We start from the raw sequence: 18,953 nt of genomic DNA on the forward strand, positions 1-18,953 counted from the left end.
CAAACCTTCTTGCCACAGCTCGCATTGATGTGCCATCCTGGATGAGCTGCACTACCTGAGCCACTTGTGTGGGTTGTAGACTCCGTCTCATGCTACCACTAGAGTGAAAGCACCGCCAACATTAAAAAGTGACCAAAACATCAGCCAGGAAGCATAGGAACTGAGAAGTGGTCTGTGGTCACCACCTGCAGAACCACTCCTTTATTGGGGGTGTCTTGCTAATTGCCTATAATTTCCACCTGTTGTCTATTCCATTTGCACAACATGTGAAATGTATTGTCAATCAGTGTTGCTTCCTAAGTGGACAGTTTGATTTCACAGAAGTGTGATTGACTTGGAGTTACATTGTGTTGTTTAAGTGTTCCCTTTATTTTTTTGAGCAGTGTAATTTACTTACTTCAATTTTGGACAGTGTTCCACGGAATGGAAACAGATTTTTTTTTTTATACATGAAATTACCTTTTTACTAATGTTATTGGGGCTGCAGGTAGCCTAGTGGACCAGAAACCGAAAGGTTGGATCGAATCCCCGAGCTGACAAGGTAAAAATCTGTCATTCTGCCCATAAACGAGGCAGTTAACCCACTGTTCTCCCTTGTAGGCCGTCATTGTAAATAAGAATTTGTTCTTAACTGACATGCCTAGTTAAATCAAATTTAAATTTAAAAGTATTCAAACTATCGAATTGAGAAAGAATAATTGGAAATCGTCACTTCAGATTGACAAAAACATATCCTACTCAATTCCATTATATCCTATTCAGCATTGCGCTGTCAGAAAAATTCCACATGGCTGTTTTCCCTACCAAAACTCAAACCATTTGCCTGGCTGGCCATTCACGTCCCACCACTCTTTCTACATTTTGTCATGTGTTTGAGAATATTTGGAAAACAAGTAACTTTGTTCCACCGTACCAAAAGTGGGTGAGAGACTTTGATGAACTATAACAACTTTACTTTGTATAAATCCGCATAAATCTTCATAGGCTTAATGCCATAGGAATGTAGGGATGTACAGTTTGCTACTATTCTTTTTCCACAAGGTACCATTAAGAAACATATATATTTCTTAAGAGTAGCTTTTATTTCATCGTATTTAAGTGTATTGCGTTCACACTCCAAAGCCATTAATATTACTTCATTTTTGCCTTTGCATTGATTTATTCAGCCCTGACCACCAGTCACCACTGGTCTGGGCCATTACGTTCTACCCATCCAATTCATCCTTGCTCAGGTCTTCAGAGACCACTTATTGTCGCATTTATTTGAGCTTTTATGCATGTAATTTGTTCCTGTTTGCCGCATTCTTAAGGCTAGGGTGCAGTATTCGGAAGTTCGGATGACTGACGTGCCCAAAGTAAACTGCCTGTTACTCAGGCACAGAAGCAAGGGTATGCATATAATTGGTAGCATTGGATAGGAAACACTCTGAAGTTTCTAAAACTGTTCAAATGATGTCTGTAAGTATAACAGAACTGATATGGCAGGCAGGAAAGCCGAGGAGAAAACATCCGGAATCTTTTTTTTTTTTAGGTCACATGCCATTCAAATGCTTGTCTATGGGATATTCAAAGGAATTCCTCCCAGATTGCAGTCCCTATGGCTTCCACTAGATGTCAGTCTTTAGAAAGGGTTTCAGGCTTGTTTTTTGAAAAATGAGTTAGTAGTTGTAGTTTTTCAAGGTGGCTCTCATTTTTTTACAGCCACAAGGACTGTAGTCTTGTGGCGCGCACTTCGTTATTTATGTCCGGTATTGAACATACTACATTCCGTCTTAAATTTGATAGTTTATTTACATATTAGGTTACCTGAGGATTGATTAGAAACGTTGTTTGACTTGATTGAACAAAGTTTACCGGTAACTTTTGGGATTCCTTTGTCTGCATGTTGAACGAGTGGAACGGGTGGATTACTGAACCAAACGCGCCAACTAAACTGACTTCTTTGGGAAATAAAGACAAAGGACTTTATCTAAAAAAACGACCATTTGTTGTGTAACTGGGACCCTTGGGATTGCAAACAGACTAAGATCTTTAAAGGTAAGTGATTTATTTTATCGCTATTTCAGATTTTTGTGACGCCTCTGCTGGTTTGGAAAATGTTTTAATGCTGGTGTATGCGGGGCGCTGTCCTCAGATAATTGCATGGTATCCTTTCGTTGTAAAGCCTTTTTGAAATTTGACAAAGCGGTTGGAATAACAAGAGGTTTTAAGCTTTTAAACGATGTAAGACAGTTGTGTTTTCATGAATGTTTAATATTATGATTATTGTATTTTGAATTTCGCGCTCTGCAATTTCACCGTATGTTGTCGAGGTGGGGCGCTAGCTTAAGGACACCAATGGACGATTTTATGGCTCAGGGGCCCAGATACCAGTTACTGAGACCTGCTTTATGGTGTGATATCTGGACTTACAGAGGGTACCTAGGCCAAATTCCAATATGGAATAATCATCATAAAATAGCATTCTAACACACAGAAATACAATATTATAAAATGTTAACCACAGTCAAGCCCATCTCTAACAGGTTAATTTTTCCTAGCCACCATGCTTCTACATCTGCATTGCTTGCTGTTTGGATTTAGGCTGGGTTTCTGTATAGCACTTTGTGACATCTGCTGATATAAAAAGGGCTTTAAAATTTTTATTGATTCAACTACCTAAGAATATGGTGCCATTGGAGTTTATTATTTAAATGTGTTGATTCAAGAATAATGTTTTGGTTCCACTGAGATAGGAGAAACTCAGTCCCTGCAATGATACTAAAATAACCTAGTCAGTCAGCACAGAGTCAATTTAGTATTTAAATGAAACACAATGGTCATACATTCACATAAAATGAAGTACAATTAAGGCACTATAATTTCCTCATTATAAATAAACACCAACATCAAAGAACAGGACAAAATTGTCACTTCATCAGTGAAGCATTTGTACAGACACCATCACACCAACCATCCCCGTATCATCTACTCTGCCTCATCATACTAATTATTTCCTCAGGTCACCTCACCCAGTTCCCTATACATCCAAAATCAACAGAATTAACTACAAACAAACTAACTAGTACTACATTACATGTCACTATACTCTATACATGGGCGGTGTGCATTTTCTGCTGGTGTATCCTGAGGTAGCCCCTCTCTGAGAACCTCTTCTCGCAGTGCATACAGGGGAACGGCTTCTCTCCAGTGTGGATCTTCAGGTGCCTCTTCAGATGGGGCTGGTGGGAGAACCTCTTCTCACACTGGGGGCAGCTGTAGGGTTTCTCCCCTGTGTGGACCCTCTGGTGCCTCTTCAGGTTGGATGAGTCTGAGAAACTGGCCCGGCACACGTGGCAGCCGAACGGTTTCTCCCCCGTGTGCATCCTCTGGTGGATCGCCACCTGTTTGGGGAAACTGAAGACTTTGCCACAGAACGAACACGGGAAGTGCTTTTCTTTGGCGCCGCCACCTTTACTGATTCCATCTCTACTACTGTCATTTGTCAATGGGCTTGTGTAGCCACTCAGTGTTGAGGCACTGGCATTGTCTGAGGTCTGGTTTAACATTAGGAGAGTCTGAGGAGGACAATGACCAGGGAGTGTCTGTGTTGTCACAGGATCCATGTTCCAATTGATAGATCCTATAGAAGGCAGGCTGAAGGCAGCACCTGTTAGGGGGTTAACCTGAGGCGCCATAAGTCTCTCTGAATCACAACTATAGGAGCAGGAAGGAGCATCGCTAGCCAAGTCTATGTCTGTTCTCTCCAGCTGCATACGGACACCTCCCCTTCCACCCGGACCAAATCTATGTCTCATCCTGGTCTCAGCCAGTCTGTTGTCATGGAGACTAAGTTTGGTTGTTGTTTTGTGTTCGATTGTCTTTTTCTGGTTGTGGTTAACAGTGTTGTTCCCCAGCCTAGAGTTGAGGACGCTGTCCCATCCACTGACCTCCACTATGTCGCCTCTGGTCCTGGCCTGCTCAGTGATGTCATCCCCCTGGCTCTTGGCTGCACCCGTCTGGGTCTGAGAATCCAAGATGGCCACCCAGTCTCCTCTGTAATCCTCCAACCAACCACCTGCAGGAAGAGGTTACAAAATAGACTTTACAAACATGGCTGAGAGATCTCTACATATGGAGTTTTTTTTCTCAATTATCTGGTCAAGTTTATACATTGTGTGTTTAGCGGGTCTTTTTGAGCTGCGTGTCTCATGTCTACTGTTCTTTCATGCTCAATGATGCACCTGGCCTCTCCGCTGCCTTTTATGTAAACAAAAGTTGTATTGATTGAATTTTATAAATGATGAAAAAATAATAGCCAGGTGCATCACTATTCCCATTGAAGATCTATTACTGTATGTAGGCTATATGTATTTCTCCCTTACCTTGCTCCCCCATCTTTAGTCCACTCAGCAGATCAATATTCTCTGGTCCATCTTCTATTGTCTCCTCTTTGACCAGCAGCAGATCAGGCTTCCCATCCTCCATGTCTACTGACTGTAAGAGATACAGAGCATGGTTTCCGTTAGGAAAGTGTGGCGCCGGACATTTGACTGTCAATATTTTAATTTACCGTACATTTTAGAAATGTACCGGACCCATAAGCATTGGATGCATAACCTGAATAGGGCGTCCACCCACCACAGAATGGCGCAAATGGAATGGCATCAAATAGAAACCAAATAGAAACCATGATGTATTTTATAACATTCCACCGATTCCGCTCCAGCCATTACCATGAGCCCGTTCTCCCCAATTAAGGACTCACCAACCATGGTGCTCAGAATGAAATAAATCACATTTAGAATATGGGTAGTTCGTATTAACAGAAAATGTAAGTCGAGGATGCGACAATGCAACGATGTGTGGTCCTTCTTACTGAATTCTGACACTTTTTTAAAAATGTATTTTTAATGAACCTTTATTTAACTCGGCAAGTCAGTTAAGAACAAATTCTTATTTACGATGACGGCTTACACCGGCCAAACCCGGACGTCACTGGGCCAATTGTGCGCCGCACTATGGGACTCCCAATCATGGCCGGTTGTGATACAGCCTGGAGTTGAACCAGGGCGTCTGTAGTGACGCCTCTAGCACTGAGATGCAGTGCCTTACACCGCTGCACCACTCAGGAGCCCAAGACTTTATGTTAGAATAACTGTCCACATTTACTTTTCCTCAGACAACAAGATGAGTAACGAACAGCAAAATCGCTAGCCTATGTCAATATATTAAAGTAGAAAAGTTTATATTACCTATTCTATTGGTCACTTTGTAGAGAAAGAAATAGCCTATTCCAAACAGACTCTGGGACAGTTGTGGGACAATAGATCCCAAATTCATACAACCAGTAGGCCAAGGCTACATAAGAAAAACATTCAAAAGCAATGAGTCTGAAGCAACACACACGCCAATTTAATTCCACTAAATTATGCAAATTAACCTATAGACTGATAAGTATGACCAGTCAAATTTGTTTCCATCGATTGTTAGTTCCATAAATAAGAAAGCATTATTTAGCAATTAGATTTTTTCTTCTTCTCCCGGACTATTGACTGTGCCAATTTTATTTATCTGCTTTGACATTTTTTTTGCGGACAAAATCTGGCTATTACTGGCTAACACAAAGCCTGATACAGAGTGAGAGGATGTTTGATCAAGAAATCTGATATTAGCACCGTGCTATGGAGCATGTTATGATTGAGCAATGAGGGATTGCTATGAGTACTATGCAAAAGAAATTGTTGATTTGATACTATGCAAACGTGCTAGTACATTTGATTACTAGACACTCTTTAATGGTTTGATAATGCAAATGCATGGTCCTACACTTTAATCACAACCTGGGCCATATCCACAAAGCTTCTCAGAGTAGAAGTGCTGATTGAGGATCAGGTCCCCACCCGTCTACATAGTCTTATTCATTATGATCTAAAAGACAAAACTGATCCTAGATCAGCAGTCCTACTCTGACACATTTTGTGGACACGGGCCCTGATCTAATACCATTAAGACGTTAATTCATACTGGGCTCACCTCAGTGAAACTGTGTGTGGTCCTGTGCTGCTCAGCTGGTTCCTCTGTGGGTTCAGGAGGAGGTGTAGTCTGGTTGTCCTCCATGACCATGGTCCCCTCAGGGTTCCCCAGACCCTCCTCACACCCCTCCTCCTTTACCAGCAGCACCTCTGGACCCTCCTCCTGGAAGAGACAGGTGATACAGATTATACAGACATACACTCCCTCAGGTATGTACACACACACAGATAACACACAGATAATAAACACACTTTCAACATTGCTTGGCCAGAATTGCAAACATAAGCAACTATTTACATTTAAATAGTTTCTCCAGCTCAATATGAGTATCAGCCCCCCCAAAAAAATTACGTTGAAAACCTAGCGGCCAAACTGTGAAATGGTTCCAATCGTTTTTCCACCAAAGGGGATTTTAGAAACACTTAAAATAAGGACTGTGTTTCGTGTAGACTTACCCTGGCGTGACGTTTTGATAACCATGCAAATGTCTCTCGGACAAGGTGACTTATCAATATATTCTGCACTATTTACTCTCAGATTCGAAAAAGCTAATTAGCATCAAAGTATATATCATGCAAGACTATAAATCCCTGCAAACTCCTGCACGTCATCTCTAGCGGACACCTTTGCTAACAGGTATTGTGTCAATTTACTTAACCAAGACAGTTCACAATTGTCCATTTAAATTAATGTAGCCAATGTATTCATTTCTAAACGTAGCTAACATTAATGCTGAGAATCTTACCTTTGCCTCGATTTGGTAGTCTCGTTCAGATCATCATGGCATTTGTAGTTCTTTATGATAGCCACATTAGCAGCTAATTACCATTTAATTGTTGGGTAACTACAGGCGAATTTAATTGACAAAAGTCATCATGTCCTAGAGAGATTTACACAGTTATCAAAGCGTCACGCCAGGGTAAGCTTATACAAAATACATCCCTTAAAGTGTTTCTAAAATCCCCTTTGGGAAAAATGAATGGTGAAAAACGATTGGAGCCATTTCCTTGTTTGACCGCTAGGTTTTATGGGTATTATGACTCATACTGTGGTCTACAGGGGGCACAGTCAGGAGAATTCAGAAGACTCAAGAGGTATGCGTAGATATTAGGTCCGGGATGATACCAGTATCGCAATATTTTTTTTCATGCCAAATTTTTTTACACAAAGCAGACAACTCTTTGGTCCTTTAAAAACCTGCTGTGTGAAACCTATTGTGTGTTATGGAAAATAAATAAATGGGAGTCTGGATGAAAACACAATGATATTTGCTTTCAACATTAGGGCTGTTTTCCTAAAAAAGTTAAATTTGATTCATGTTTTGTTTCCTTGCCACGACACTAACGAATATCGCGATACTGGTATAGTCCCGGTCCTATTAGATATACAGAAAAATAGACATATGGTTGTAAAACCCATCATGGTGGACATAAATATGTTGTGGGTAAAAAATAAGTCTGCAATGATAAGTAAACATCAGACAAACCTGACTAAACTATGTTGACATGTACAGTAGGTGTTTGTTAGTGTGTAGGTATATTTAGTAAGTGTATAATGGTTATAAAGCCCTATCAGTGTATGCAGAATTGGGTGAGATCAGATGTGATGTATACTAAAGAGAGTCTCAATGAAAGTCTTGGAATGAAAAGTCCCATTTTGTATTTATGAAACACAAACAAGTTCTAAATAGGGCATCTAAAAACCACACATACACATCTCAAATAAAAATCTGCATGAACTTGATTAACTGCATTCATTTTCTCATTAAGGTGTTTCTAATGTTTGGTATACTCATGCCTTATACAGTGCTTTCAGAAAGTTTTCATAGCCCTTGACTTATTCCACATTTCGATGACAAGCATACCCATAACATGATGCAGCCACCACCATTCTTGAAAAAAATATGAAGAGTGCTACTTAGTGATGTTGTTTTGGATTTGCCCCAAACATAACGCTTTGTATTCAGGACAAAAAGTTAATTTCTTTGCCACATTTTTTAAGTGCCTTATTGCAAACAGGATGCAGGTTTTGGAATATTTTTTATTCTGTACAGGCTTCCTTCTTTTCACTGTCATTTAGGTTAGTATTGTGGAGTAATTACAATGGTGCTGATCCATCCTTAGTTTTCTCCTATCACAGCCATTAATCTCTGTAACTGTTTTAAAGTTACCATTGGACTCATGGTGAAATCCCTGAGCGGGGTTTCCTTCGTCTCCGGCAACTGAGTTAGGAAGGACGTAGTGACTGTGTGTAATGAAACATCATCCAAAGTGTAAACCATATTCAAAGGGATATTCAATGCCTGTTTTTTTATTTTACCCATCTACCAATAGGTGCCCTTCTTTGTGAGGCATTGGAAAATCTCCCTGATCTTATATATATATATATATATATATACAGACACACACACACAGTGCATTCGGAAAGTATTCAGACCACTTGACTTTTTCCTAATTTTATTACGTTACGGCCTTATTCTAAAATTGATTAAATTGTTTTCTCCCCTCAATCGTCACACAATACCCCATAATGACAAAGCAGGTAAAGACATTTTTGCAAGTGTATTACAAAACTGAAATATCACATTTAGATAAGTATTCAAACCCTTTACTCAGTACTTTGTTTTAGCACCTTGGCAGCGATTACAGCCTTGTCTTCTTGGGTATGATGCTACAAGCTTGGCACACCTGTATTTGGGGACTTTCTCCCATTCTTCTCTGCAGATCCTCTCAAGCTCTATCAGGTTGGATGGGGAGCGTCGCTGCGCAGCTATTATCAGGTCTCCCCAGAGATGTTCGATCGGGTTCAAGTCCGAGCTCTGGCTGAGCCACTCAAGACATTCAGAGACTTGTCCCGAAGCCACTCCTGCGTTGACTTGGCTGTGTACTTAGGGTCATTGTCCTGTTGGAAGGTGAACCTTTGCCCCAGTCTGAGGTCTTGAACACTCTGGAGCAGGTTTTCATCAAGGATATCTCTGTACTTTTCCCTCAATCCTGACTAGTCTTAAAGTCCCTGCCCTTAAAACCATCCCCACAGCATGATGCTTCCACCACCATGCTTCACCGTAACGATGGTGCCAGGTTTCCTCCAGAAGTGACGCTTGGCATTCAGGCTAAAGTGTTCAATCTTGGTTTCATCAGACCAGAGAATCTTGTTGCTCATGGTCGGAGAGTCCTTTAGGTGCCTTTTGGCAAACTCCAAGCGGCCTGTCATGTGCCTTTTACTGAAGTGGCTTCTGTCTGGCAACTCTACCATAAAGGCCTGATTGGTGGAGTGCTGCAGAGATGTTTGTCCTTCTGGAAGGATCTCCCATCTCCACAGAAGAACTCTGGAGCTCTGTCAGAGTGACCATCGGGTTCTTGGTCACCTCCCTAACAAAGGCCCTTCTCCCCGGGTGGCCAGCTCTAGGAAGAGTCTTGGTTGTTCCAAACTTCTTCCATTTAAGAATGATCAGGGCCACTGTGTTCTTGGGGACCTTTAATGATGCAGACATTTTTTGGTACCCTATCCCAGATCTGTGCCTCAACACAATTCTGTCTCGGAGCTCTACGGACAATTCCTTGGACCTCATGGCTTGGTTTTTGCTCTGACATGCACTGTCAACTGTGGGGCTTTATATAGACAGGTGTGTGCCTTTCCAAATCATGTCCAATCAATTGAATTTAACACAGGTGGACTCCAATCAAGTTGTAGAAACATCTCAAGGATGATCAATTTCGAGTCTCGTAGCAAAGGGTCGGAATACTTATGTAAATAAGGTATTTGTTTATTTTTAATAAATGTACAAAAATTTCAAAAACCCTGTTTTCGCTTTGGGATCTGAATACTTTCCGAATGCACTGTGTGTGTGTGTGTGTGTGTGTGTGCATATGTGACCCGTTTCAGGAAACTAGGTATATGTTGCAAGTCACGACTTCACAGGAGAGCCATTTCAAAGTTTATTTTTTATTTTTATCAAAATGCGTTTTTTGGCAGAATTTGAGATGGTCAGTCTGTGTTGGTAATCCTGTCGAACGTGCCTTAAAAAAATATTGTGTAGTGGAGCTGCATAAGTGTTGCTATCCACTTTCTGGAGGATCAAGTTTATATATATATATATATTATATACATACACACACAGTGGGGAGAACAAGTATTGGATACACTGCCGATTTTGCAGGTTTTCCTACTTACAAAGCATGTAGAGGTCTGTCATTTTTTATCATAGGTACACTTCAACTGTGAGAGATGGAATCTAAAACAAAAATCCAGAAAATCACATTGTATGATATTTAAGTAATTCATTTGCATTTTACTGCATGACATACAGTGGGGAGAAGAAGTATTTGATACACTGCCAATTTTACAGGGTTTCCTACTTACAAAGCATGTAGAGGTCTGTAATTTTTATCATAGGTACACTTCAACTGTGAGAGACGGAATCTAAAACTAAAATCCAGAAAATCACATTGTATGATTTTTAAGTAAATATTTTGCATTTTATTGCATGACATAAGTATTTGATAAGTATAGAAAAGCAGAACTTAATATTTCGTACAGAAACCTTTGTTTGCAATTACAGAGATCATACGTTTCCTGTAGGTCTTGACCAGGTTTGCACACACTGCAGCAGGGATTTTGGCCCACTCCATACAGACCTTCTCCAGATTCTTCAGGTTTCGGGGCTGTCGCTGGGCAATACGGACTTTCAGCTCCCTCCAAAGATTTTCTATTGGGTTCAGGTCTGGAGACTGGCTAGGCCACTCCAGGACCTTGAGATGCTTCTTACGGAGCCACTCCTTAGTTGCCCTGGCTGTGTGTTTCGGGTCGTTGTCATGCTGGAAGACCCAGCCACGACCCATCTTCAATGCTCTTACTGAAGGAAGGAGGTTGTTGGCCAAGATCTCACGATACATGGCCCCATCCATCCTCCTCTCAATACGGTGCAGTCGTCCTGTCCCCTTTGCAGAAAAGCATCCCCAAAGAATGATGCTTCCACCTCCATGCTTCACGGTTGGGATGGTGTTCTTGGGGTTGTACTCATCCTTCTTCTTTCTCCAAACACGGCGAGTGGAGTTTAGACCAAAAACCTCTATTTTTGTCTCATCAGACCACATGACCTTCTCCCATTCCTCCTCTGGATCATCCAGATGGTCATTGGCAAACTTCAGACGGGCCTGGACATGCGCTGGCTTGAGCAGGGGGACCTTGCGTGCGCTGCAGGATTTTAATCCATGACGGCATGGTGTGTTACTAATGGTTTTCTTTGAGACTGTGGTCCCAGCTCTCTTCAGGTCATTGACCAGGTCCTGCCGTGTAGTTCTGGGCTGATCCCTCACCTTCCTCATGATCATTGATGCCCCACGAGGTGAGATCTTGCATGGAGCCCCAGACCGAGGGTGATTGACCGTCATCTTGAACTTCTTCCATTTTCTAATAATTGCGCCAACAGTTGTTGCCTTCTCACCGAGCTGCCTATTGTCCTGTAGCCCATCCCAGCCTTGTGCAGGTCTACAATTGTATCCTTGATGTCCTTACACAGCTCTCTGGTCTTGGCCATTGTGGAGAGGTTGGAGTCTGTTTGATTGAGTGTGTGGACAGGTGTCTTTTATACAGGTAACGAGTTCAAACAGGTGCAGTTAAGACAGGTAATGAGTGGAGAACAGGAGGGCTTCTTAAAGAAAAACTAACAGGTCTGTGAGAGCCGGAATTCTTACTGGTTGGTAGGTTATCAAATACTTATGTCATGCAATAAAATGCTAATTAATTACTTAAAAATCATACAATGTGATTTTCTGGATTTTTGTTTTAGATTCCGTCTCTCACAGTTGAAGTGTACCTATGATAAAAATTACAGACCTCTACATGCTTTGTAAGTAGGAAAACCTGCAAAATCGGCAGTGTATCAAATACTTGTTCTCCCCACTGTATATATATACACACACACACACATATATATAAAACATTTTTTTTTTCTTCTTTAAAACAACAATAGAATACAGACAACACAAATGGCCGCTCCCAGAGGGTGCGCTCACACCCACCGTCCCGAGATGCCGGCAAGGCAAAACATACAGTAATCCCATCCCCACCCCTGAATGCAGGACCTCAAACATTTACACTGTACATTTGTGTATATACTTATTCCAACAACATTTGAATCTGTTCTTTAAATTCACTGCTCGACTGAGAGACCTTACAGATAATTGTATGTGTGGGGTACAGAGATGAGGTAGTCGTTAAAAGATCATGTTAAACACTATTATTGCACACAGAGTGACTCCATGCAATTTATGTGATTTGTTAAGCAGATTTTTACTCCTGAACTTATTTAGGCTTGCCATAACAAAGAGGTTGAATACTTATTGACTCAAGAACTTTCAGCTTTTCATTTTTTATTAATTTGTTAAAAAAAAAAATATATATATAAACATAATTCCACTTTGACATTATGGTGTATTGTGTGTAGGCCAGTGACACAAAATCTCAAATTAATCAATTTTAAAATTCAGGCTGTAACACAACAAAATGTGGAAAAAGTCAAAGGGTGTGAATACTTTCTGAAGGCGCTGTATCCCACAATGTCTGGGCCTTGCACTACAACGCTCTTAGTTGTAGAAATTGACCCACTCCTGCGGTTTACCTTGTGCATTTATGTAATCTCGTTGATTCTACCTTTAATGCAGGGTTTGATCTAAATGTCAGAACCTATCGAGTGGAATGGTGACTTTATGTTATAGAGTGGAATGTTTTTTCTGCTGGTGTATCCTGAGGTATCTCCTCTCTGAGAACCTCTTCCCGCAGTGCATACAGGCAAATGGCCTCTCCCCTGTGTGGACCCTCTGATGCCTCTTCAGGTCACCAGCCTGAGCGAAGCGCATGTGACACTGGGTACAGCTGAAGGGTTTCACCCCTGTGTGGACCCTCTGGTGCCTCTTCAGGGTGCCAGCCTGGGTGAAGCGCATGTGACACTGGGTACAGCTGAAAGGTTTCACCCCTGTGTGGACCCTCTGGTGGATCTCCATCTTCTGGGTGCAGCTGAAGCCTTTGTTACAGAACATGCAGAGGAACCGTTTCTCTTTACTATTGCCTGATGTGGCTCCCCCTCCCTGAGCCTGGGCTCTAGCCCTGTCGTTTGAGTTCAATACCTGGTTGAAAAGGACGCGGCCGTGTGAATCGGAAGGCCCCATCGACGTGGACACTGGGTCGCGATCCATGAACGTGTGTAAAGGTGAGTGGGTCGGGACATTTAGATTTGTCACTAAACTTTCCCTGTAGTCTAAGAAGTCACTGGTGTTGTCCTGCGAGTGTCCTTTTCCTAAATGAGTCTCATCTGCATTCAGTGTCAGAGGAGAGTCACCCTCCACTTTCAGAGTCACCTCATCTACGACCAGACCCTCCCCTTTCTTATCTAGGCACCCTTCAGAGTATACACTACTACTGTACTGGTTCCAGTCCCCTCTAGACAGATCAGTCTGTGTCTCTAAACCCAAGGGCATGTTGCCAGGGTCCGTCTCTGTAGCGTAAGAACAAGATGGATCATCACCGCCAGAGTGTAACGCGTTACCATCACCACGGGAATGAACCATCCTCTGGCTCTGGTGAAATACCGGTAAATACTCTGAGCCAGGAGCATGAGGACAGCCCAGTTTCCCCAGCCGCAGTCTCTCTGGGTCTGATCTGTGATCAGATCCTGTGTGTAAGAGGCTGTGTGTTACAATTAAAGTCTCAGTGTCTGTCTCTGACTTGAGGACGGCGTTTGGCGTTCCACTGACCTCCGTGATGCTGCGTTGGGTCCTGGGCTGGGGCGCAGCGGTGAGGTCCTCCATGGCTTCAGGGGAAGCTCCAGCTGCTGCAGTCTGGATGTCTCTTCTGTGTCTTGGGTCCTCCTCTCCTTCAGACCTCTCAAGCTTGACCCCAGGACCTGCAGCCTCTGCATCCTGACACAAGAAGAGAGGAGGTTGTTACTAGTATCCAGTTCAATTGGACAACAATGTCATAGGGAAGTATCACAAGCTCCCCTATGGGAGATAAATTAGAATGTACATGTAAGCAAGTGAATAGCTGATGGGAGTCTTTCTGAAATAAACTGATCACATTTGATATACTGTAATTTTAATGTAACACTATTACACTAACCTCTATCACGATAACGTGCTGGGTTGAAGTTCGAATCCCCTCATCAACAGTGATTGGATGGTCATCTCTCCATGTATTGTGTCCAGCTGGCTTCACAAAGCTCCTGTGGCCTCCAGTGAGATCTCCTTCACCTGAGAGTGTGATTGGGGGAAAAGAGGTGGTTAAGTTAGGTACTGTCAATGCTCAAAGCTATTGTACACTATTGACACTGTTTAGAATTGGCAAGAATGTAACACATCTCATCATTTATTGATACTATTTATTGATCAATGTATTATGTTCCATGTATCACATTGTTTTCATTATGTAAATAATAGGAAATGCAGTAAATAAAGAATATGGTAAAATTATATTGTGTCTTTGCCCAAGATAGCTAAGTATTCAGATTTACTATTGCATACTAACTATCCAAAAACTGACCAAGACTCAATTCTGGTTAATAACCATATATGTGGTTAACACATCTAAAATTACACATGCGCAGAGGGGAACCGGTGACATGCCCCGCATCCTTGACCTCCTTCAAAATGTACCTCTTGCTATTCCTCTGTATCGGTCGAGAATCTTGACACTTCTGGGACGACTGGCGAGGACCCGGTCTCGCATTGTCCTCTCTGCGCGCTCCCGTGACACCTTCAGTTCTTGTAGCTGTAGTTTCCTCCGCAATGCACTGTTTTCTTTCTGGCTGTGAGTTATTTCCAAACGAAACACTGCATAGTCGTCGTCTACGAGTTTACAGACCTCTGTCACGGCGGCATTCGCTAGCACCTCCATTATGGAGGCTATTTGAGTGTGAAAAACCATACAGTTAGCAGCCATTGTTAACTAATTTAGCAGCTAGGTAGCGTTACCTAGATAGCTAACCTCTATTAACCAAGTCCTGTTTCCAACGCGGATTAAAGACTACATGGGGGTAAGTATGTGATGCTGTGCAGTTAAATGAGTCATAGTTTGAGTTCCAGGGTGTTAATAAACGTCTAAATAACAACAAAAACGCTAACGTGGAAATTGTTCTTAGTTACTGTTTACTTCCGTTTATACCGACGTGAAAGGATGTTGTAGCTCAAAGGGTGTGGCTAAATGAAAAGCGAATGCGCGCTTTTCTTTGAAGTACGGTACTGCTTATCTCCTATTCAAGATCAGTCTTTCGAGTTTAGATCACTTGTTTAAAGAAGTGTGTTAGCAATAATAGAGTAGAATACAATTACTTTACTCCATCACCTCAGTACGGTAAACATTCAACTGTCCTTTTATCTAGCCTAGGCATTTACAAGCCTGTTTCATGAGGGGTATGTGTTTAATTAACCTCCTATAAAAAAGAAGGGTCGTTCCATTTGATTTCAATCACATTTTGACCACAACCCTTTTTGATTTGTATGAAATTTACCATACATATTTGCCAATGGTAGAAGTGGTCAGAAAGTGACTTTTTGGAACTTAAATGCCAAAACAGGCACTCAAGGTTTAACCATTTTGCATAGCATGGGGAAAAAAAACATGTTTTTAATAAAAATTGTCATTAACCTTTGTTAATTATTTAAAAACGTGTAAACTGTTTTTTCTGCATATGTTGTAGTTTAGACAGTTTTGCATAATGAGGTGTTTGTGTTGTGCCCGTCATCTGTTGAGACGCAGCATGCTCTTGAATACAGAGTGGATGTACTAAAATGTGAATAACTGACATTTAAACTGTCAAATGGTACCACAAAGATGATTGGAGGTCATCTTTGGGCACTTCTATCTCAATGTTTTAGCCCCAATAATTTTTGAAAAAGTAATGTTTTTTTTCACATGGTTGGGTCGAGAGAATTTTTAGGTATCAAAATGAGGTCGGGGCCAACAAAAAGTTTGGGAACCCCTGCTGTATCGTGTGAGAATGTGATCATACCCAGATGTTCAACTGAGGGACTTAGTAACCCCCCCCACAAAAAAATCTGACTTTTACCACAAGACACTTCATAACTATATTTCAGATAAATAGTTCCCAGATATCCCCTATGTACAGTGGGGAGAACAAGTATTTGATACACTGCCGATTTTGCAGGTTTTCCTACTTACAAAGCATGTAGAGGTCTGTAATTTTTATCACAGGTACACTTCAACTGTGAGAGACGGAATCTAAAACAAATATCCAGAAAATCAAATTGTATGATTTTTAAGTAATTAATTTGCATTTTATTGCATGACATAAGTATTTGATACATCAGAAAAGCAGAACTTAATATTTGGTACAGAAACCTTTGTTTGCAATTACAGAGATCATACGTTTCCTGTAGTTCTTGACTAGGTTTGCACACACTGCAGCAGGGATTTTGGCCCACTCCTCCCTACAGATCTTCTCCAGATCCTTCAGGTTTCGGGGCTGTCGCTGGGCAATACGGACTTTCAGCTCCCTCCAAAGATTTTCTATTGGGTTCAGGTCTGGAGACTGGCAAGGCCACTCCAGGACCTTGAGATGCTTCTTACGGAGCCACTCCTTAGTTGCCCTGGCTGTGTGTTTCGGGTCGTTGTCATGCTGGAAGACCCAGCCACGACCTATCTTCAATGCTCTTACTGAGGGAAGGAGGTTGTTGGCCAAGATCTCGCGATGCATGGCCCCATCCATCCTCCCCTCAATACGGTGCAGTCGTCCTGTCCCCTTTGCAGAAAAACATCCCCAAAGAATGATGTTTCCACCTCCAAGCTTCACGGTTAGGATGGTGTTCTTGGGGTTGTACTAATCCTTCTTCTTCCTCCAAACACGGCGAGTGGAGTTTAGACCAAAAAGCTCTATTTTTGTCTCATCAGACCACATGACCTTCTCCAATTCCTCCTCTGGATCATCCAGATGGTCATTGGCAAACTTCAGACGGGCCTGGACATGCGCTGGCTTGAGCAGGGGGACCTTGCGTGCGCTGCAGGATTTTAATCCATGACGGCGTAGTGTGTTACTAATGGTTTTCTTTGAGACTGTGGTCCCAGCTCTCTTCAGGTCATTGACCAGGTCCTGCCGTGTAGTTCTGGGCTGATCCCTCACCTTCCTCATGATCATTGATGCCCCACGAGGTGAGATCTTGCATGGAGCCCCAGACCGAGGGTGATTGACCGTCATCTTGAACTTCTTCCATTTTCTAATAATTGCGCCAACAGTTGTTGCCTTCTCACCAAGCTGCTTACCTATTGTCCTGTAGCCCATCCCAGCCTTGTGCAGGTCTACAATTTTATCCCTGATGTCCTTACACAGCTCTCTGGTCTTGGCCATTGTGGAGAGGTTGGAGTCTGTTTGATTGAGTGGGTGGACAGGTGTCTTTTATACAGGTAACGAGTTCAAACAGGTGCAGTTAATACAGGTAATGAGTGGAGAACAGGAGGGCTTCTTAAAGAAAAACTAACAGGTCTGTGAGAGCCGGAATTCTTACTGGTTGGTAGGTGATCAAATACTTATGTCATGCAATAAAATGCGAATTAATTACTTAAAAATCATACAATGTGATTTTCTGGATTTTTGTTTTAAATTCCGTCTCTCACAGTTGAAGTGTACCTATGATAAAAATTACAGACCTCTACATGCTTTGTAAGTAGGAAAACCTGCAAAATCGGCAGTGTATCAAATACTTGTTCTCCCCACTGTATATCTCTAGCCACACTGCTGCGATTTCTCTCACTGGACACTCCTATGTCTGATAAGGTTACTTAGGAAGGAGAACCTCTGTCATTGAGCTTCCTCCTGGACCTCTAGCCATTGTTTGGGTGTTGTTGGGATTGTGTGCTCTGTTGTAGGCTAGGTGCCTCTCATGGTGAATGCCCATCCTGACCCTGTCTGTATTGGTGGGGTAACCCTGAGGTAACCGAGGAAGGCAACGTCCAGGCCCAGTTCTTCTATGAACCCATTCACCAGGCATTAGATGTGACGCCGAAGGAGAAGACAGACTTGCTGCTAGACTACATCCAGGGGGGTCTCCCACCACTCTCTGTGAAGGCTGAAGCCCAGGGTGCCCTGATCTTTCAATCATGGATACTGTAGTGTTTATCATAGAGACCCTCCTGTTCCTATCAGCCCCAGGCCCTGCTCCATCCCTGCACTGAGACTGTGAAGGGTCTGGGCTGCAGACTGGATCCCTGACTGGAGCCTCCGTCTCTCTGATGACCACCAGGACTGAGATTGTTCAGTCCACCTGTCGTGTTGTGGTGAAGTCTCTGTCCTTTGCGGTTGGGTCCTGGTCCCGACTCTGGAAGGAAGAGTGGTGGCTCCTGATTCGGGTCCAGGGTTTGTGACCAACATCTTCAGAGGTCCACTCTCTCCCACCAGTAACACTGGATATCAGCAGGTCTTCAGGGACAGCAGACTGTAAACAAAGTTTATACAGAAAAGCATAAAGGGTTATAAGACATTCTTTGCTGTACATACAGAAGCATGACATGTTATAAAATGTTAACCACAGCCAAGCCCATCTCTAAAACTGTGATTCAAGTACCTAACAATATGGAGCCATTGGAGTTAATTATATAAAAAAATGTCCATATGTTTTGATTCAAGAATTTAAGTATAATGTTTTGATTAGACTGACATAAGGGAAACTCAGTCCCTGTAATGATACAAAAATATCCAAGTCAGTCAGCACAGTGTCAATTTTGTATTTAATTTGATCAAAATGGTCATACACTAACAACTGAAGTACAGTATTTTTATTGCACAAATTAATATGTAAAGTAGAATAACTTCTATGTTAACTCTAGAAATCTGTTACCCTCGACCAGTATCTAAAGGGACAAAGTTGCCACTTCATCAGTGAAGCATTTTTAGACACCATCACCTTATCATCTACTCTGCCTCATCATAC

The 18,953-nt window shown here is 42.1% G+C and overlaps 1 protein-coding gene across 1 annotated transcript in view; it reads right to left on the bottom strand.

Moving 5' to 3' along the window:
• The window catches only part of LOC139566696 (zinc finger protein 236-like), a 53,685-nt gene that overhangs the window by 26,005 nt on the left and 8,727 nt on the right, over nucleotides 1-18,953 (bottom strand). Inside the window, exons 5-11 of the mRNA XM_071387945.1 lie at nucleotides 18,288-18,426; nucleotides 14,667-14,958; nucleotides 14,134-14,264; nucleotides 12,735-13,934; nucleotides 6,016-6,171; nucleotides 4,365-4,476; nucleotides 3,096-4,057 (exon numbers count right to left, since the gene is read on the bottom strand). Of these exons, the coding sequence (XP_071244046.1) occupies nucleotides 3,096-4,057; nucleotides 4,365-4,476; nucleotides 6,016-6,171; nucleotides 12,735-13,934; nucleotides 14,134-14,264; nucleotides 14,667-14,958; nucleotides 18,288-18,426 (2,992 nt within the window). The remainder of the gene's footprint in view (nucleotides 1-3,095; nucleotides 4,058-4,364; nucleotides 4,477-6,015; nucleotides 6,172-12,734; nucleotides 13,935-14,133; nucleotides 14,265-14,666; nucleotides 14,959-18,287; nucleotides 18,427-18,953) is intronic.

Source organism: Salvelinus alpinus, chromosome 39 (genome assembly GCF_045679555.1).
Source record: "Salvelinus alpinus chromosome 39, SLU_Salpinus.1, whole genome shotgun sequence".
Taxonomy (NCBI): Eukaryota; Metazoa; Chordata; class Actinopteri; order Salmoniformes; family Salmonidae; genus Salvelinus; species Salvelinus alpinus.